This window comes from Maylandia zebra, linkage group LG23, assembly GCF_041146795.1.
Source record: "Maylandia zebra isolate NMK-2024a linkage group LG23, Mzebra_GT3a, whole genome shotgun sequence".
NCBI classification, from domain to species: Eukaryota; Metazoa; Chordata; class Actinopteri; order Cichliformes; family Cichlidae; genus Maylandia; species Maylandia zebra.
Window position 1 is genome coordinate 8,678,355 of NC_135188.1, and position 21,212 is coordinate 8,699,566.

The 21,212-nt window shown below is 37.5% G+C and overlaps 1 protein-coding gene across 3 annotated transcripts in view; it reads left to right on the top strand.

Moving 5' to 3' along the window:
- Positions 1–21,212, top strand: part of clocka (clock circadian regulator a) — a 34,620-nt gene that overhangs the window by 2,568 nt on the left and 10,840 nt on the right. For all 3 annotated transcript variants that reach the window (XM_004557148.4, XM_012920738.4, XM_076880630.1), the window contains exons 2-12: positions 5,064–5,148; positions 16,686–16,913; positions 17,001–17,092; positions 17,372–17,431; positions 17,632–17,780; positions 18,136–18,227; positions 18,312–18,401; positions 18,490–18,610; positions 18,709–18,822; positions 18,911–19,029; positions 19,495–19,577. In XM_004557148.4, coding sequence (XP_004557205.1) covers positions 17,073–17,092; positions 17,372–17,431; positions 17,632–17,780; positions 18,136–18,227; positions 18,312–18,401; positions 18,490–18,610; positions 18,709–18,822; positions 18,911–19,029; positions 19,495–19,577 — 848 coding nt within the window. In that variant the 5' untranslated portion in view covers positions 5,064–5,148; positions 16,686–16,913; positions 17,001–17,072. The remainder of the gene's footprint in view (positions 1–5,063; positions 5,149–16,685; positions 16,914–17,000; positions 17,093–17,371; positions 17,432–17,631; positions 17,781–18,135; positions 18,228–18,311; positions 18,402–18,489; positions 18,611–18,708; positions 18,823–18,910; positions 19,030–19,494; positions 19,578–21,212) is intronic.

Sequence of the window (21,212 nt, forward strand, 5' to 3'; positions counted from 1 at the left end):
ATCAAGTTTTCCTGATAGAGAGGAGCCTGTGTTGATTCAGTGCAATGTTCTCTGGCAGCTTTCAGCTATTCAGAGGACAGATAAAAGGTAATGGCACTACTCGGGCTTTATATCTATAGTTGATACTGTTAGTCAGCAGATTGGAGTGCTGTGCTGAATTTTGGAAGTTGCATTAGTCAGTTCACATTACAGAGTTTGTGTTTTGCTTGAGTAATCATTGATGCTATGAACTTGGTGCATTTGTTTTGAATGTGAACTGCACACTGTGTCAAGGATGACTACTAGAGCATCGTGTCCTCAGGGTCATTTTCCTCTCAAAATCTGTGCTACAGCATCCATCTATAGAATTCAAGCACCAGATTTCCATTCAGAAGTCTTTCGTCCAACCCTGTCTTAGTAATATTATGTTTCTTAAGTTCTTAACCATGTCTTTGCTGCATTTTGTCAGACAAACTAATTGCTTTGTTTTCAATCTCTGCCAGAGGATGACTTCTAAAGCCTTTTTCAGATGAATCTCTTGCTTGTTGCTTTTTTTTTTTTTTTCAATTACTACAAATAATTATTGTATGAGAGTTTTGGCTGTTGATGGGTTTTACATCTGAAGTTGTTACTGAAAACAGGAGTTGATAAGTCAGCATTTAACTTGACCTAAAAACCTGAAAAAATTTGACAGGTATTTCCTCTTTTGATGTGAAATGCAATTTCACAATGACTCAGAGGTTTCAATTCTTTTGTAATGAGATAGATCAACTTATCATTACAGCCATTTATTATGCTGATTTCACTAGTAGGGAACCTTACTGCTGTTTTAATAATTTTTGTTGTGTCATTTGGATTGCATTGCCTGTTGAAGTTGTGTAAGATTTTGTTTCTGCTGAAATACAATATCCATCCATTAAGCTATCTATCCATGGATCCATTTTTCTGCAGTTTATCTGCAGAGGTTTCCCTCTTCCCAGCCAACTCCTTCAGCTAATCTGGGGAAACACAAAGTGTTCCCAGGCCAGCCGAGAGATGTAATCTCTCCAACTTGTCCCGGGTCTACCCTTGGCACTCCTTGCAGTACGACATGCCCGGAACACCTCACCCAGGCAGCAAAGTCAGATGCCCAAACCACCTAAACTGGTTTCTTTCTCTGTGAAGGAATAGCAGCTCTACACTGATTCCCTCTTGTAAGAACTCCTTACCCTATCTCCAAGCCACCTTTCAAAGAAGACTCATTTCTTCCACTTGTATCCGCAGTCTCATTCCTTTAGTGACTACCCAAAGCTTATAGGGACATAGATAGACCACTAAATCGATAGCTTCAGTTTTACGCTTAGCTCTCGCTTCACCACGACAAACTGGTGCAATGCCACAGTCAGTCTTTTAATCTCCCGCTTCCCTCACTTTGAATAAGACTCCAGGATATTTGAATTTCTCCACTTGGGGCAACAACTTGTCCATAATCCACAGTAGGTTCCTGCCGAGAATGTTTTGGCCCCTAAGGCCTGGCCACTAGATGCTCTCTCTTGAGCTACCTCTCTTGGCTCCAAGGTTGGGCCCCAGTAACCACAGTAATTTCTTTTCACAGGGTACTCGGAATCGCTCTTCATTTGTCTCCCCACCCAGGGCCAGTTTGCCTTAGGAGACCCAACCAGGGCTAAAGCCCTTGACAGTATAGCCCCTGGGATCACAGGGACACAGAAACCCCTTCCACTAACATAAGAGCGATTTATCTTGGGGTGAAATAAAGTGGTATTTGTTTAAAAACAAACAAACATTTTAACTGCTAACATTTGATGTTTACACTTGATGAAGCCAGTTATTCAAAAGCTCACTAAGAAATCAGCTACTAGATTGTTTATGTTGACTGTAATGAAGTGATATGTCATGCTGTTCTAAAGCAGGCTACACTTTATTTTGTTTTTGATGGTAGTTAAAAAAGACTGGAGGTCAGTGGAATAATAACAGTCCACCTTTAATAAGAAGACCACATTATAAGATCTAAATAAATTTATCACTGTTTTTTGTAATAATGTATTATAATAAATATGATGTAAATATTCTCAAAATAATTTTCAGACATCAAGATGGTACACTGTTAAACAGTATTTTTTTCTTTTGAAGTTTTATTGAAACCAACATATTAATTACCAAATTAATGAATTATGTGTTGGCTCATAATTAGTTTTTCACACAGAGCAGTGGCAAGTGAAATATTAACAAGCTCGTGAAGATTTCTCTTTGCTGTCCCCAAGCCTTTAGAGGACAATGATCTCTGACAGCAGCATTAGTTGCAGAGAAATCCTTTCACCACACAGGGTTGTTTGTGTCACACTGACCTTTCACTGAGAGCTGAGAGGATTTTTCCTCTTCATTCACAGACTTTGTCAGCAGTTGTTTCTTTGTGTGACCTAAACACTAGTTCCATTTCTTAGTAAACAATTTATCTCTTTGGCTCAGTATGCGCAGTGATATCGGAGTTATGGGAGCTGACGAGGTGCAGGCGGAGGCTTGTTTGATGTTGAACTTTTGAACTTGTAAAAATGTGTAAGGACTGAACTACTTATGTTTTTATTATACTCATTGTTTGTGCTTTACCAGAATGGATATTTAGTGAGTAGTAAAAATACAGTGCAGTCTTGCTTATGTTTCACCTTCTTTTTGCTGCTAGTAATCTGTTGGTTTAATTATGATATTATTGTAAGTTAAACATCATAAATTAAATTTAAATGCAGTAAAATCTTTAAATATACAATACAGAGCAAAGGTAACTTTTTTTGACAGCAAGTAATTCTTGTAAAAATAAAGAAGCTGATCTACATGGAGATTAGGTGGAATTGAAAACTGTCTTAGAATGATGCTACTATGATGAAGAAAAAAATAGGTCAAGTCTACTGGGGTTTCCCTTAAAAGTGACGTTAGTATACCAGCAACTTCACTAATGATTTTGTATTTCTGAAAATGACTCGTTATTTTTTTAGTAAAAGACAAAAGCACAGAGAAATGTGACAAAAACCAAATAGATGATTTGTAAAAAGTTTTTTTTTGTGTTGGAAAATGTGGAAGTTGATCAGTTGCGTCTTGTGCCAATGTTGCCTAAGCTGAACCCAAGTTTTTACATTGATGCTTCCAAGTCTGTACTTACACATATTTGTATGCTACTGTTTGTTTGAGGTTATGACTGTTTGCACCCTGTAGGCTGTAAAAGCATCATGATTCTATTTAATGATAAGAAGTCAGTTAAATATAGACGGTAACTAGAACATCCATCCATTATTGCTGAAACAATATTATTACCTGTGGAGTTTTTCCACGTATAAAGTAAATTAACATTTGTAATTACCAGCATTAAGTTGGGCGCCAAGCGAGATATTAAACAACTTTTGGCTGCAGCTTCACATTTTCTAGAATATTCTGTTTTGCTCAGTTTCTTTCTGTTTAATTAATGCATTTAAGATTTTTAATAGTTTTTTTTTATTTTTTTTACCAAGATATTGATTTAATTTCAGGCAAATGTGACATTTTTGTTGACGCTATTTTCTTTTTTTCTTAACTAATGAATTGGCAACTGAAAAATAAAAATAGTTAGTGGATACTTTTCTGTGGACGAGTCCGCACAGTTACAAGAAAATAGACATTCAGGCATAATATGTGACAATAATTATTGTAAGTAAGTTAAGTAAGTAAAATGTATTTATATAGTGCTTTTCACAGATAAAAATCACAAAGTGCTTTACAACACAAGAAATGGAAATATAAAACAATGTAACAGTAAATAAAACAACAATGTAAAACAATAAAAACAACATAAGAGGAAATTAATAAAATGCTTTTGTATTTAAAAGAATCAATGGAGTCCGTGCAGCGTAGAGACAGTGGAAGAGAATTCCACAGCCGTGGTGCCACTGCCTGAAAGTGCGCGGTACCACCAGCAGTCTCTGATATAATGACCTTAAAGCTTGAGAAGACGAATGTGGTTTCAGCAGGTCGATAAATATTGGGGAGCTTGACCATGTAGGGCCCCAAAGGTTAGAACTAAAATTTTAAAATGAAACCTAAAACTTACAGGCAACCAGTGAAGGGAGGCTAAAACTAGAGTAATATGAGATCTTCTCTTGATGCCTGTTAAGAGAGGTGCTGCAGTATTCTGCACAGTCTGAAGACGATTTAAGGCTGATCTGTTAAAACAAGTAAAAAGACCATTACAGTAGTCTAAACGGGAGGAAATCAAATCATAAGGGTCTAGGAAGCTGATATGCTGTCTAATTTCTGAGACCATGTGGCCTGGAGCAATAATTAGAGTTTCAGTTTTATCACAGTTTAGTTGGAACCGTGGTTAAATTGTCATTTAACCATGGCTGATTTCTGTCAGGCAATTACTTAAATTAAACAATTTCTAAAACTCAGAAATCCTGAAGGAACAGTATAGTTGAATGTCATCAGCATAGAGATGATAGGAGATATTTTTATAGCGCTTAATAATTTGGCCTAGGGGGAATATATAAAGTAGAAAGAAAACTGGACCCAGGACAGATCCTTGAGGTACCCCACATGGCAAAATTGTTGATTCTGACGTCACATAATTCATGCAAACAGTAAAAGATCTCTAAGACAAATATGACATAAACCATTTTTAAAACAGTAATCCCAAACAAGTTCTTGAGTCTGTTTATCATGCTACTGTGATCTACAGTATCAAAAGCAGAGCTGAGATCCAACAGAACCAGAACTGTGTACTCTCCAGAGAGTATCTATATAACTAGATACTCTAAGTAAGGCCGTTTCAGTGGAATACAATTTACGAGTGTGGTGCTGAAACACACACGCACACTCGCACACTCCTTCAGCATCACTTTTTCTTACGATTGCACAAACTAACATTCAGGTTAACATATTTTTTTATTTATGTTATCTGTAAAGAGACCCTTTCAAAGCTGGTGAATGAAGTGTGTCATCTTATTTCTGCAGTGCTGTGGGAGGCTCGTGATGACCTAGATGTTTTAGCTCTGAGTCAGTGATGACTCTTTTCTCAAAGCCACCAATTTGTAATTTTAGCTTTTTTTGTTTCTGTTCAACAGGTGAATTCGGACAAGTTTTAACTACAAGTTTTAACTATATTGAGGTGGAGGAGTTGGCGAATTAAGCACCACTCAAAGACAAAAGGTAAGACTTTCTTGGAAATTAACCACTGAATTTAGCTCCGGGTTGCAGCAGTGGACTGTTTAGAGCTTGTGCATATTCGCCTGGGTTAATTAGGCTGTTTAAAGTCTAATTCATCAGAAGCTGTTACAGAGCTATTATTCGTCCATGTTTCAGTAGTGCTCTATTTTTGATTTGCAGTCTGTCATGAAAATGATGAATATGGAAATGAGAATGGTGCTGGCTGAGTCACCAGAGAATTTCAAATGAATTTGTCATGCGAAGATGCAAAGTAGTTCAGTTCTTTGACTACATCTTGCTATAACCTTGATTAACTTCAGACAAAAGCTCTATCACTACTGTTGTTATACACATGTTGTGTCTCGTTAAGCTCTCTAAAGGTATATTACAAGAGGCCTAGTCTGGATAAATGTAAATGTATAATCTATTGTATGTATTTATCTTTTCCTGCTTAATAGTTAAAACTAAACTGAATCTCTCTTTTTCATATTTTTAATCTGGATTCCCTGTGTTACTCTGTTAAATATTAATTAGATTAGGCTTAAAGTATAGGTTTAAGGTGGCCTTAACCCATAATAATTAGCTTTTGTTAAAGACGGCTATGTCCGTGGCTATAGACATAGCTGATTAGATGCCATACTGTTGGGTAAATCAGACCCAAGATGGGTTGTTTAAATAAAAATATCAAATATCCTTCTAGAAAAATCTAGAAGTCTAGGCATCTTGGAAATGCCTCCAGGCAGTTATTTGAAGCTCTTTTGTGAATCAGTAGGAGAGAGCCTGAGTATAATAATTTTAAAGGTCACTCTGACTTAAAAACTAAAAGTACAGAAACATCACTCAAATGAGATTGAGATTTTTATATTAAAAAAACAACAAAAAATTGTTTTGGCCCAAATTAAGGTGCAAGTTATTCTTCTACAAGACGTGTCCATAGTTTTTGACAACATCATGGTTTTATTAACAACTTGATTCAGAGCTCAGTGTCTGTGGATCATCAGACTAGACTGTTATAGAATTGACTAATATATTTTTATTTTTTTGGATTTTGTATTCACCATATCACTTTATGACTCTGGTTATGCCAACGGTGACTGATATAACTTCAAGTACAAATGGGCTAGTAGCCTCTTTCTTTTCTAACTCGCTCTTCTTTTTAGTGTTTGCTGTAATTGTTTCATAAGAATATACATTATACACATTGAAAAAGACTTAATGTGGTGCAGTACATGAGGGAAAAATGTTTTATTTGCACACATCATTGACATTATTTGACTTTGTCCAGTAACGGCAAGTAAAAAATAATGTTTTATAATTATTTATTCAGTGCAGAAAGGCGTTGGATTTGGGGGTCTTTATAACAAGTGTTATTATTAGGGCTGAAATTCATAGAAATATCTAACACTATATGTGCTATCACAAGCCACGGTCATGGGATTATTAACTATTATTGCAATTTCCTCTTTAGTTTGTGTGGAGCGAAATTCTTTTATTTTTAAACTTTAAGTCACAACTGATTCTGCAATTATATGGGGAGACTTAAAATACAACTGCACACAGCTTAATAAAAATATGTATAATCGGTGCAATTCCCATTTCACGTAATGGCGTTAATGGCATATAAGCATTTCCCTTTATTATGGAAGTTTTGCTCAAACAAAAGTGGACAGTAGATGTTTTATAGTTTAGAAGCTGAGGGGTTGTTTAGTTTTAATCAAAATGACAATTTCTTGTTGTTCAAACATTACCTTTTTATGCTAACACTGTTTAATGAAAAATGGTAAAACGTGTAACATCTTCAGAATGATTATTTTCTGCCTGTAGTCAAAAGATAATATGGTTTAAAACTAAGACTGGATTTTTGTACATGCAGTGCAGAAATGTCCTGTTACATTCAAAGGCTGAGCTAAAAGCAGATATGGCTATCTTTGGCTATCTCTGAAAAGTTCAGTCAATCAATAAATGTAGTCCAGCGTAGTTAATGCCAAAGAACACTGTAGATAGACATGCCCACTGCATCCGCTTTACTTTATTTCTAATGATTAAACAATAGCTCAACTGACGTGTAAGGATGTTTGCTACATTGCATATCTACACAGGTCTTGTTAGACTTTTAGATCCCATGTCACTTGTTTGTGAGTTCTGCATGATGAATGATGTTTAATTTAAGCTTGTGTAGTGGCAGACAACGGAAGAGTGCACTCTTTATCTGAGATTAACTCCAGTCAATAAAGAGAGATTTTGGCCAGAGCAAAGTTGTTTGGGTGTGCCCTGATATATTAATCTGTGGAAAATAATGTTGCTAAGTCATCTGGAAAAGGACAAGCGCATAATCTCAGACAGAGCAGTCAAGTAATATCATTACTTGTGCAGGTTTTCTACTTGTTCAGTTTGCTCAGAGGGCTACTGCTTGTACGGTGGGAATGCAGTGTTGATTCTTATTTAAGTGGTTGTCTTCTTGTGGTCAAATGTTGGTCATATAGGGCTGCAAGTCCACGTTTAATTTTGATTGCTTTCCCCATGCTGCCAGTCGTCCTCCTGAACTCCAGTGACCCACTTGGCGTCAGGATTAGGCCCCTGGCTCAGGTCCTGCTCTTCTGGGAGAGGAGGGCAGCAGTAGTCAAGGGGCCCCTGCCAACTACTGCGGCTTGTGTCTCAAAGATTCCTGTCTGTGGATTAGGGCTGCCACGATTTGTCGACTAGTCACGATTACGTCGACTATCAAAATCGTCGACGACTGATTTAATAGTCGACGCGTCGTTTGAAGCTTTGTAAGATCACAAAAGACGCAGGAATAAGTGGCAGGATTTAAGAGTGTAATAACGGACTGAAACAGAAGATGGCAGCATTGCATGTACAAGGATGTCAGCTACCGCTAAACCCCGAAGAAGAAGAAGAAGGAGCAGCTGTGTCCCAGAATTCATAGCGCGGCCCAGCGCAGTTTCCAACAATGGCAGCAGCTAGTTAGTTTTAATGTTACTCTTATTATTCTTTCTGGGTCACAAAATAAACGTTTAACATATTTTCAGGCGAGAATGTAGCTGTGTAAACCTCAAATATCTGCTCAGTTTATCAGGACACCACATATTTTCAAAAGCGCTCCAACGTTTTCGGAGACATCTGTTACCCACTAGCTCGTTAGCGAGCCGGGGGCTAGGCTCACTAGCACCGTGAGAACACCGGACTCCCCGCAAATCGTTTTCAAACCCACCGCCGTCTTTCGCTACTCAGGTTAAATATATATGAGTCACTTAGATAACTTAAAATGTTATTGTTTGGCTTTTTTTTTTGTATTTTATTTGTTCCTGAGTAAATCAGTTTGTCTGAGATTAAAGTTATAGTTTTTACACAGCTGAATAAACGTCAAGCAGACAACTGATTATCAGAAGTGTGAGATGCTCCAGAATATACTCCAGTGTCCTGTTATATTTTAGATAGCAAGGAGTTTATTAAACTTCACCGAAACAATCTGCAAATTTCATTAAAATTTAATAAACTATCATCTTGTCTTTATTTTTAGTTAGCACAGACCTTAAACACTTAAAGCTGTAAGCTAATGATAGTTATATGAGAGCAGATGCTGCTGGTGCAATAAGCTGTAGTTTTACGTCCAATGGATGATGATCTGATTAGTCGACTAATCGCAAAAATAATCGGTGACTAGTCGACTATCAAAATAATCGTTTGTGGCAGCCCTACTGTAGATTAAAAATGCAAAACAAAGACTCCTTTTGTGCCGCTGGGCCTGAGGATGTGTGTGCAGTGAGTGGAAACACAGCTGGCTGCCCTGTGTTTAGTTTGGTTGGTATAACTGTGCAGCAGACTGGTGGGCAATGTTGACAAGCTTGTGATGTGGATTTTATTGCTTACAGGCCAAATGAGTATGACATTATTAAAACCATCGAATCTTCCACTAGCCACAGGAAAGACTGCTCTGCCTGTAAACTGAGAGAATCGCATCATTAATTGCTGTGTGAATGCCACTAGGATGTGCAAACCTTGAAGCTGCCTCTCACAGGATGTGTGACTGAGTAATTTATTCACCAAAGTGTTGTTGTTGATTTGTGTGACCTGCTTGGCAGTGAGGCTGTTGCTGTTGCTGCTTGTTAAAACGGCATAATATTATCCTAGATATTTGCTATCACTTACAGCAGAATGAACACCCTCTCTTCCTTATGGCTTTCTAAACCCTGCATTGTGTCTGTTTTGCTGAAAATTGTGTGAGAATAAAGGGTGAGGCTTATAAGCACCACAGGTTTTTAAGTGGTTGACAGACTTTCAAGAAATCTTGTTAAAGCTGTGGTCTGTGCTCCCACACTTGGGATCAATGAGAGTTCACCCATCCCCTGTTCTCAGGTATCGGGGTTTTGACAGATGATGGGGAAAACACAAAGGTTGCTATGAAACCAGAGTTCATCTACTCATGTGATATAAGACCTGCTGGACAGTGTTATCTGTAGTTTGGGTTCAAAGTTTCACAAAATGTCCCTTTTTAAACTGTTTTGCCTTAACATTATTTAGGGCATTGCGTCATATTTTAGACTTGAGAAAAGCATCTAGAGCATAGGTGTCAAACTCTGGCCATACCAAATTACTATTAGAGCAGGCCTACTGGTATTATACAGCTAATGTATATATTGTTTAGTATTAAGCTTTGCTGTTCCATATTCAGTTTTTCAGCTAAACTTGTTTGAGTCCATAAGAAAAGATTTATTCTTATATCTAGAGGAAGATTTTTTTTTTCAATAAATATTAATGTTAGCCCGTGACTTTGTTCCATTTTGAATTTTGGCCTACTGTGTATTTGAGTTTGACACCCCTGATCTAGAGAGCCATTAAATTAGGTTTCTAACAGGCTGGAAGAATGTTCAAATGAATTGGACTTAAAGTATGAGGATTGTTTGCAAGACTGTCTGGTTTGGTGCACAGACAACTTCCTGAGTTAAATATTTAGTTATAAACTGACTGGTATGCAGAATCTTTTGAGATGAGATTTTTTGATACCGGGGTTTTTTCTGGTTTAAATTGATTTGATTTTAATTTTAGTCATAATTAAGGCATCTGTTTTTTTTTAGTCTAGTTTTAGTCAACTAAATATTGTAAGATTATAGCTGAGTTAAATATATAATGTGTAAATTTTGATAATAAAAGTGATTGATAATCAATCTAATAAAACCAGGAAGTCTTGGCCCAAATATTTGGTGTTAAAAGCGTCATATTCACAGGATAAGTCACTGAAAATAAGTGATGGGTTTTCTGATTGTCTTGTCTAGATTACTGATATATTTGTTTTTTATGAATGTAAAAGGCAAAAACTTTTCATTCGCATCTGCAAGCTGCGCATAACTGCAGTCTTCTTGACTTCTTTGAATGCTTCGAAGACAGAATACTGATGAATAACACCATAACAAAAGGTCTTGTTTTAATAACATTGTGAGGGAGAAAACATTTTCATCCTGACATTTTCATTTTAAATAACCATGACAGGTGGAGCTGTCTGGGGCTTTATTGTGCATCTGTATTAGTAGCTGCTGCTCCAGCCTGCATATGAACAAATGGTTCCTGCTCTCATTAGAGTGGAATATAATCATTATACAGTTATTTAATACTGTCCAGTGTAAACTAGGGATATTCCCTGTGACTAATTTACCAGTTGTTTATTGCTATAGTCACATTAGGCATTCGGAAATTGCGGCATAACCAAAATTATTGCAAACAACCACAGAGACATGTCGCAGGCAATTTGTGCTCACCAGTGCAGACTGACTAAGATTGAGTGCAGCATTTTGGCAATGAATTGGATGAGAATTAATAATAAAACTTTCACCAGTCTGTCTGATAGTAATTCTAGTCATTCCATGTCACACTGCAATTGTTGTGATTGAGACAGGTTTCCCTCCACTTAGCGACCTTTGTAGTAGTTTTGTGATTGAAAGCGGGTGCCGAGAGGTTGCTGCACCCTCAGAATCTCTGTGTAGTTGGTGGAAAATATTCAAAGCAATCACCACTGATGATATTTATTTTATTTATTTAATTTTCTCTCTTGTAGGAGGTTGGTGGACTATTTTTACTCTAGTTTGGTTGAGCCATAAATGAGAGAGAATTATAGAATTTTGGGCTAAAAGCCAAAAAACAAACAAAACAAAATATCCAAACCCGAGGACAGTCTAATTTTTTTAAATCAAACAACATCTGTACAAATCATCAGTGTATTTAAGGACCTTAAGTAACATTCTTCAGTTATAAAATTGTGTGCTTTCCTCACTGTTAACATCAACAGACCAGTGCAGAAAGTTAATACAACCACATTACATGCACATAGGAAGAGGCTGTCAGTGATGTGGGGACCAGTGACTGCAGAATGTTAGTGAAATTCAAAGACTTTCAGCGACAGCAGGAACAGTAACTTTTAATGACTAGAAGCAGCAAGTTAAAATTTTCTCTGCTCTGAGGGGAAGTGATTGATTTGTTATCTTTCGTGACATGACCACGAAAGGTAACAAAGGATACCACTGACTAATGCATAGGTAACCTTGTAAATACATTACTGGGTTACCAACACAGCTGAAGGCATTAATGCATACTTGTGACCTACGGTTAGCATTGTGTTTATTGCTCTATATGTGGACAGGGCTTTAGAATAATTTAACTGAGTATTTCTGGTCAGACAAATTGTAGTAATCTAGCGTTTTGTTAATTTTTTTTTTTGTTAATTTCCGAGCTTACTGAGTCATATGTGAAAGCTGCTTTTGCTGTATTCTATCTTCTATCCATTTTTGGATCTTTGGCTCTTTTTCTCTGCTTTCCACGACCCCCTTAACTGAGAAGTAAAAGTGCTCTGCCTCACAAGTAGAATCTGCTTTATTATAAGTTAGGGACAAAAAGTACTGTTTGAATTGGTGCGTAGCCATGTTCACTGCATGAAGACAACAGTGCAGTAATGTTTACAGAACACATGTGTTACTGCACTGCTGCACAGGTGGAACCTGCAGAGTGTTTCACATCCACAGACTCCAGTTCATGACAAAAGGAGTCGCTCGCGGTAGTCTAATAATTCTTAGTGTATGATGGAGAGAGTATCAGCTGCGGAGGAATTCGGCTGAGCTATTTTTACACTGCACGGTGAGGCCGGTTGCTATGGTGTTGCCCATTGGCACAGTTGCTGTGTTGGCATCTCAGCGCCGGGGTGTGGCGGAGTGCGTGACGAGCGGCGCCATAGATCCACTTCAGAGTGACTCATATCCTCAGAGCTCTGGTGCCCTACATCTGAATGCACACACCCACATACAGGCATTCAACAATGTTGTGTGAGCCACATAAAAATTATGATAAATGACTGTCGTCAGTCAGTGCTTTTTGAGATGTTTCGGTGTGAAAAATGCATATGTGAGTGAGGCTGTTTGGTTGATGTTGTTAAAGCCCGATGAAAATGCAGCACATCTTCATTGCTTTCTTCCTTGACGTTGGTCCCCGCTGAGGCTTAGGAAACACCAGGAAGCCTTTTCAAATCATGTGATTAAATGAGGAAACGTGAGATGCAGGCAGTTTGACTCCCTCTTCACACCTTTTGTGAAGTATACACGCTGTGGAATACTAAGGATTTGTGTTGACAGAGTGTAGTGTTATTAGTGAGAAGAGGAAGGTGTTGCTTGTGGAGCTGTGATTAAGTTAGATCGGAGGAGGAGGAAAGTAGGTCACTGGGCCAGCAGGTCAGTGAAGCACAGATGACATCACAGTTACACAACGCCTGTTCTCCCAGTTACACAACGTTCGCTCTGTGCCGAAAGCTACTGCTTCAACTACAATGTTTTCTTTCTGTCTTTCATTGTGCTCTAATATAGCCAATTTATTTATGAAATTGTCTTACATTCGATGGCCTCTGTTGCCTTTTCTTTTTTTCTTTTTTCCTTTTCCCCCCCCAGTCTTAATTTGCAATCCAGTTTAGCTTGCCTGCTTTTAAGATGATGTACAGCCAAAAAGGAAAAGCTCTTTGTGTCTGTTGGTACAAAATCTTTAGACAATGCTCTTTACTACAACTCACCGCTCCCTTTTACAGTGCTGTGCCAATGTGTAGTTGGCCACTTGTGTTGACAAAGGTTTAATCTCAGTTAAGACATCCACTCTCTAATGTATTTGTGTGAAAAGCGTCACATGTAGGGTGCAGTAAAATAACACTGCATAGCTGAAAGTCAGTGGGCCATGACAGAACCTACTCCTCCCTCTTACCTTCATTTTTTCCACTGTCCCAACACTAAGGTGTAAACACTTCCAGTGCCAACTTCCTTCCTTATTTTGATTGACTTGACAGCAAGTTTATTCCAACCAATAGAAATCCTTTTTTTAAACCAGTATTGTCATTGCTGACTGAAGTTTCCATTACACACGTACTATACCTGCTAGTTCATATCTCAGTTATTTGTGTACTTTAATCAGTTTTAAGTAGACAGTGTTTGCATCTGTTTAAAAATGTTTCAGGCTTCTGAAGTTCTGGCATCACCATATATGATGGTGAAAATTGTTTTTATGTCATTATTTGTAGTCCCCCCCTTTTGACAAAAACCAAAAATCCTGTACATATAAATAAATAAGATCCATCTGCTTCTTCTTTTCAGTGTGGCGGGGGGGGGGCTATCCCAGCTGTCATAGGGCGAGAGGCGGGGTACACCCTGGACAGGTCGCCAGTCTGTCGCAGGGCTAACACACAGAGCCAGACAATCATTCGCACTGACACTCACTCCCGCATTCACACCTATAGGCAATTTAGACTAATCAATTAACCTATCCCCACAAACTACATGTCTTTGGACTGTGGGAGGAAGCCGGAGTACCCGGAGGGAACCCACGCAAGCACGGGGAGAACATGCAAACTCCACACAGAAAGACCCTGATGGTGGAATTGATCTCAGGACCTTCTTGCTGTGCGGCAACAGTGCTAACCACTGTGCTGCTAAACAAGATATAAACTTTAAATGAATGGAAAGAACAAATTACTGAATGAAAATGTGCACATTGAAGCTCTAGCTCATGATACTCTTTTTACAATGCATTTTCTGAATTGCAACACTTTGATGACTAGATTTCAATGGAATATGAAAAGTAAATAAGACAGAAATATTTTAAATCACATTAAAAAGAACTATTTTAATTATGTGAGGTGGCTGATGTATATTTTTTGAAACGTACCATAAATATGCATATTGGATCCAGAGTTATGTTTATTATTATTGTTGTTTTTTAGCTTTAATTTTCAATACACTTTAGTTTTAGTTGATTTCAAGGGTGGGTTGATTGCTTGATTCAGTTTAAATATGTAATGCTACCTCTGTGGTGACTCCTTGTGAATAAGGCAACTGCTGAAAGTAGCTTTATTTTTATTGGTTTTTTCATTCATTTTCATTTTTTTATTTCAATTAACTGAAGAGCTTTGTTTACTCTAATAATACACCTACACTCACTCATTCTATCGGTGAGTGTAGGTGTAATTCTTCTTTTTGGCTTTACCAAATGTTAACAGGCCTAATTTAAACTCTTTAAATTATGTCTACCAAGATTCATGGGGAAAAACACTGAAGGGATTTTCTCACCAACACAAATAGGCCGTTATGTTGAGAAAGCCTCCCACATAGGTTGTGACGGTAACTGGTTCATGAAGTAAATGGGTCAAATATTTAGGCTAGAGACCCAGCGGGCTTTCTCATTTTAATTTGAAATCTAGTGTACCTGGGCAAAGAGAATAGATAGTAGAGATGGGTGGTAGAAAGAGTATTTCAGTTATTGATGGTTGCATTTGTGGCTTGTTTAAATCAAGACAGATTCTGGTATATCTGACACAGCAGCACACAAGCAGGCAAATATTTGGTAGTAAGTACCCTAATTTATTTTTTTTATTTTTTTATCGCTTTTAAAATTACTTCTGTCACCATTTTAATTTTTTTTTGGGATGTTGCACTCGAGCCAAACCCTACTAGCCAAGGTTTTTACAATGGCCTAAAAAAGTATGTTTGTAGTTAAACCATAATGTATTTGATTACAGTTATGACTATGACGATCAAACGTCAATTTAAGTAATTAATTCAAAAATTGTAATCCACAGGATTTTTTTTTTCCTTTTTTGTGCAACTGCACATCTATTAATATTTTTTTATTTTACTTTTTGTTTTTGTTGTTTGAGTTTGTTAGTATTTAGAGTCCACTTTTGCCACACTTACTTTAGATTGCTTGGGTGATTTGCAGTTAGCAATGGAGCATATAATCCAGTGTAATTTTATGTAATTGATAACAGCCTCACTGTTTACTGTTCACTCTCTGTGACAGAGCTGTTTGAGGTTACAGCTATTGCAAACCCAACACATTCTGCTGCTGTTTCATTGGCAAAACACACAAAGAATTGCCAAAGAAACTACGCAATGACTATTTGATGTAGTACAAAACTCCACTTGGTTTTATTAAAGTAAAGGGATGTATTACCACATTATACTATACAAAAAGAACAGTCTCATTGATGCTGACCCACTGCAAACACAAAAAAATAAATTGATGAGAACATCAGCACTCATAATTGTTTACTATATGTAATGGTTTTAATATTACATGGCAGCAGAAAGAAACTGACTCATTTCAGCCTTTGGCTTTCCTCGGCGTCTCTGTTGCACATGTAGGATGTGACCCCTATTAAAGCACCACCTTAATATAAGCTGTGGTGGATGCAGGTGATTATAGTCATACATTCAACAGCAACAGCAAAATTCACTGTGCTGATGTGAGTGCTGATATTGTGCTGCCACATTAAGAGTGAATAACAATTGCAGGTCGACAGTTCTATTCTTGAATTCAGGTAAAGCAGTTTTGCAGGATTCACAGTTCAAACTTAACCTTATCTTATACTGGACCTTGGTGTTGCCCATTAGTTCATCTGGTTCTGAAATAAGCTGTTTTAGCTCCCTTCCCATTTGAAACTGAGCTTTATCCTCTGTCACTGACATCATACAGAGCCAATAGTAATACAGTAGTATTAAAATAAACTGTAACCAATAACTCTTAACCTATATCTCACTTCCACACCTAGTGTTAAGAGTCAACTCTTAGAACCAGTGTTCTCACACAAACACGCAGTGCTATTAGCTGCCTAACTGCTAGCTCTTTATAGAGTGGAGAGGAGGCAAGGAGGTTAAGGGGTGGCTGTCCAGTCTGTACACAGCAGTTTCTTCAAACCAGCCAATCAGCAGTCTCGCCTGGTCTCAGCAGCAAACACACTCACCTACCTGCCTTGCAGAGAGGAGAGAGAGCTCCACACAGCTGCATATCTAAACAAACATGGGACATGATCGTTGATCATATTAGCATCCACCATTGTTATAATGTATTTATATTTATGAAAGAATAAGGAGTAATTTCAACCCTCAGGCATAAATGTAGGCAGAATTCTTATAAATGCTTGTTTTTTTTATTTTTACTTTTTTAAAATATAAATCAATCTCATATATCATGGTTCTCTAATCTTTCAATAACGGCCTCGGTTGTTGTGTCTTTTTGTCTCATAGACTCAGATGTTGCTGCCATGTGCCAGACTTACACCCTAAGCAGACGAAAGACACAGCACCCCGAGGAACTTTTAGCTATTTTCTGCAGCCTGGTAAGAGAGACTTTGAGAGAATATCCTCCAAGACTCATAAAAGCACACCCCTATCACAGAGTGTCCACCTGTACTCTACCTTCACCCAGCAGCACCTTCCTCATCCTCTCACAGAACTGGCTGTACTGTCAGTAAGGTGAAATGTCTTTACCATCTTTGCTCGTGTCTGAAGTTTTTTGATTCTTTGACACTCTGCCATTTTATGGGTGTTTTTTCTTCAAAGGTTTATTCACAAATGTCTACCTCACGATTAAAAGACCCCTCACCGACACTGCGACCCTGAACAGGATACAAAATGACCTCGAGCATTGACCAGTGAGTCAAACATTTGGCTAGTTTTTTTTTTTATTGTTGATTTAAAAAAATAGTGGGACATGAAGAAAATCCAAAACACATTCAGCCCACAGTTCTCATGCATCTAATTAACAGTGATTTCCTTTTTTCCTTTTTTTGAAGATTAAGATCAAAGTAATTTAGGGATTTACAGTGCCTGAGTTTGATGTCTTCATGTTTTCTAGGAGAGATTTTCTTATCAAAGAGCTCACTGTAAATGTTAAAGGATCTGATATAACTGTTGGTTTGTCCAATCTGCAGGGATGACAGTAGTATTTTTGATGGGTTAATGGAAGAAGATGAAAAGGACAAAGCAAAACGGTAAGATCTTGGGTTTGTTTTCATATCAAATGCATTCAGTGAAGTTACATCCTCCATAAAACTGCTATTGTAGTTGTTACAAGACTTGATTTTAGATATCGTTTTGAATTATTACAGCTACAGTGAACAAGATTTTGATAAGTGTTCCTAGTTAAGATGTCATCTAACTTTTACTAATATTTGTTCTTCTAAATAACCAGCGTGTCCCGTAACAAGTCTGAGAAGAAGCGCAGAGACCAGTTCAATGTCCTCATCAAGGAGTTGGGTACAATGCTGCCGGGCAACACCCGGAAGATGGACAAGTCCACTATTTTGCAGAAAAGTATCGACTTTCTGCACAAACACAAAGGTGAAAAACTCTAATAACCACTAGAATTAATTATAATGGTAGTGGGTTTATCCCTCAGTTCATCCTTAGTTTAAAATGAAATGTTTTAGCTCTTTCTCTTCAAGCCAACTTGCTTCTGTTTGACTGCCTCTTGCAAACAAATTCTGTGTGGACTCATATTAGGGCCACCATACACAGCCAAAAGTAGAACAAAAATGAGCTGAAACTGATTGCTTTGTGCATTCTGAAACTTGAACATTTGGCTTACTGGGATTACATATACTGACCACTTTAATGGTCCATAAGGTAAAGCATAATGGGTGCCTTTTTAAATTCGCAGAGTTATAAGTTACATGCGTTATGTCTACTTTATCAGAAATCGCAGCTCAGTCAGAGTCAACTGAGATCAGACAAGACTGGAAACCTCCTTTTCTTAGTAATGAAGAGTTCACTCAGCTGATGTTGGAGGTAAGGCAGTTTCTTGCACTTATTTTTCTTGTGTTTCTATGCAAAAATATAGATGAAATATTATCTAACCTTTGTTTCTATTAGGCGTTAGATGGATTTTTCCTTGCAATTATGGCTGATGGGAATATAATCTATGTCTCTGAGAGTGTGACTTCCCTACTAGAACATTTACCAGTGAGTATAAGCTTTAAATAATAAAGTCAGTAGTTCACTGATGAAACATTTGGTAATAAACATATTCATTGGTTTTGTTTTTCCCCAGTCTGATCTTGTTGATCAGAACTTGTTAAATTTCTTGCCTGTGGGGGAGCATTCAGAGGTGTACAAGGCTCTGTCCTCTCATGTCATGGAAGGAGAAACATTGACACCTGAGTATCTTAAAAGTAGGTTGGATATGTTATCTGTCTTCAGCTGCTGTTTTTGTTCTTCAATTCTTATGTTTAAGCTATTATTATTATTATTATTATTATTGTTGTTATAGCAAAAAATCAGCTAGAGTTCTGTTGCCACATGCTCCGAGGGACAATCGACCCCAAAGAGCCCCCCGTGTATGAATATGTAAAGTTTATTGGAAACTTCAAGTCCCTGAATAATGGTAAGTTACAGTACACGGAGTCAGAATGTAGAGCAGAGATGTTGTGTGAAAGGATTAACTTTGCTTTGTTCCCATTCTTTTTTACCAGTGCCTAACTGTACCCGAAATGGTTTTGATGGAGTGATCCAGCGATCACTTCACTCTGCCTTTGAAGACAGAGTGTGTCTCATAGCCACTGTGAGGCTAGCCAAGCCACAGTTTATCAAGGTGAGAATCTTTAACTGCTTCTCCTTTTATCTGGTTGACACACATTCGGTTTCTTGCTTTAGGGCTCTTAAGGTAGCTTTAATTAGGACAGGGCTCAGCAGTAATGGTCACCTGAGGAAAAATGATTTGGGCCCTTGTCATTTATCATGTGTAGTTCCCTCATGCCTCTGCTGGGAATAACTTTTTTACCTCATTTAAAAAATGGGGGAGGGGTTATGTTGACATATCGCTGTCGTAGAAACCTGGGCTGTTTTACTGGAGATGGCAGAACCTAAATGGATAAAATAAGTTGAAAATAAACCAGAACTTGTATTGCTGAACAAACAGGGATGATTGATCATGTAATTTGTCATACTGCACAAGTTTAAAAGGCTCTTTTTAAGACGATATACTGTGTGTAGTTTAGAGTTGTGTATGTGTATTTTTATGTCTTCTAAGTTCTGTTTTCTCCCCTTGCACCAATAGGAGATGTGCACAGTAGAAGAGCCTAATGAGGAATTTACATCCAGACATAGTTTAGAGTGGAAATTTCTCTTCCTGGACCACAGGTAATTCTTTTCCAATTTATCAGTGTAAATGCATAACTTAATTTCCAGTTTGTGCTACAATGGATCAGTATTAAGTGTTTAGTCAAACCTAACCTACTTGATTTGGTGTGAAAGTTGCTGACCTATATTTATAAAGAATGACCTTTTTTTTTTTTTTTTTTAACCATGGTTACGGTATGTGACTGTGTGGCTTTTTTGTTAAATCAGAATTGTTGATTTTTGTGAGAGACCAAATCGAAAAAACTCGTGTTTTGTAACACTTCTGTCATTATTTATTACACAGCAGGCTTGCTTTTATGAAGGCTTGTGGTCAGGAAACATAATTATTATTATAAAAGAAGAGTGAGGTCAACCTGACCCGCTATCGGTCACCAGCATTTTTACTTTATTTCCCACGGGCCTTCGACGTGGTGCTGATGACTCGGGGTGATATCACGAACACTATCCAAAACCTGTCAGTCACTCTAACTTCACGATTGATATTTGTTTTTGTTGACTATCTACACAACTACATATTGTACAACATATTGTTTGTAAGCTCATGGATCTGGAATATTTATGTATATATTTTCTTACACAAATAGATGTTTGGGGGGGATAAGAGGATTTGAAAGTAAGCAAGCATTCACTTTTGTATGCCTCTGAAACCATGCACGTTTCAGTTGATATCCTAGGTTATGTTTCAGTGTAGCTAATTCTTTACCTTTATAAAAATAAAATGGAGTAACTTAATAATTTTATTATTTCAAAGATGTTTTTCATAATTAGTGCAGACATTCCTGAGTTTTGGCTGAAATCTCGTTTTGGTAGATCAGAGTGACCTTTGTCCAAAAAAAATGAGTACATTTTAATGAGTTCATCCTTAATTCAAAGTTAATATTTATCCCAGATGTGACGACATTCCCTCCAGGCATTCCTGATATATTACGTGAATGGGATAGACAACCCAAAAGATCCGTTCTGGCCACAGCTGTCTCCAGCATGGAAGAATAATAATAAAAATCCTAATCAGTGTCGAAATAATGCCTGCATAATGATGCAATAAACAGTGTGACGTGCAAATGTCATTCAGTTAAGGTTGAATGATAGAAGTCCAAGGTTAAGGTGTGTAAGATAAGAATAGTAGGTAGTTCAGAAGTCAGATAGCCTGAGGGCTGAAGCTCCTCCTTCAAGCTTACGCCACTTAATATGTTTAAAAAAAAAAAGTGTGAACATGAACTCAGAACAACGGCGTCGCGTGTGTTTTCCTTGGGACAGGCCAAATGAAATGAACTACAGGTATAACTGTAACCAGTAGCTAATTTAGACACAGATGTAGTTGGCTCTCATAGTTACAAAAGCTCAATGATCTTATTCAGGGATTAAAAAAAAAAAAAAAAGAAGCTTTATCAGCTTTATCAGTCTCATTAAACATTACAACAACAGCTCTTCTGGGCTGGTAGAAAGGTAAACTGTACACCTGAATACAGACATTTCATCCTGGTGAGTGGTGAGAGCTGGGAGTAGCAAATTATCCCAACTCTCATTACTGAAAATGTTTAGGCATGCTACCCTGAACCATTTAGAAAGACACTTATTTTCCTTATGCTGTGAAAGCATCAGGTGAAGCTACATGCATACATACTCCTTTATTGC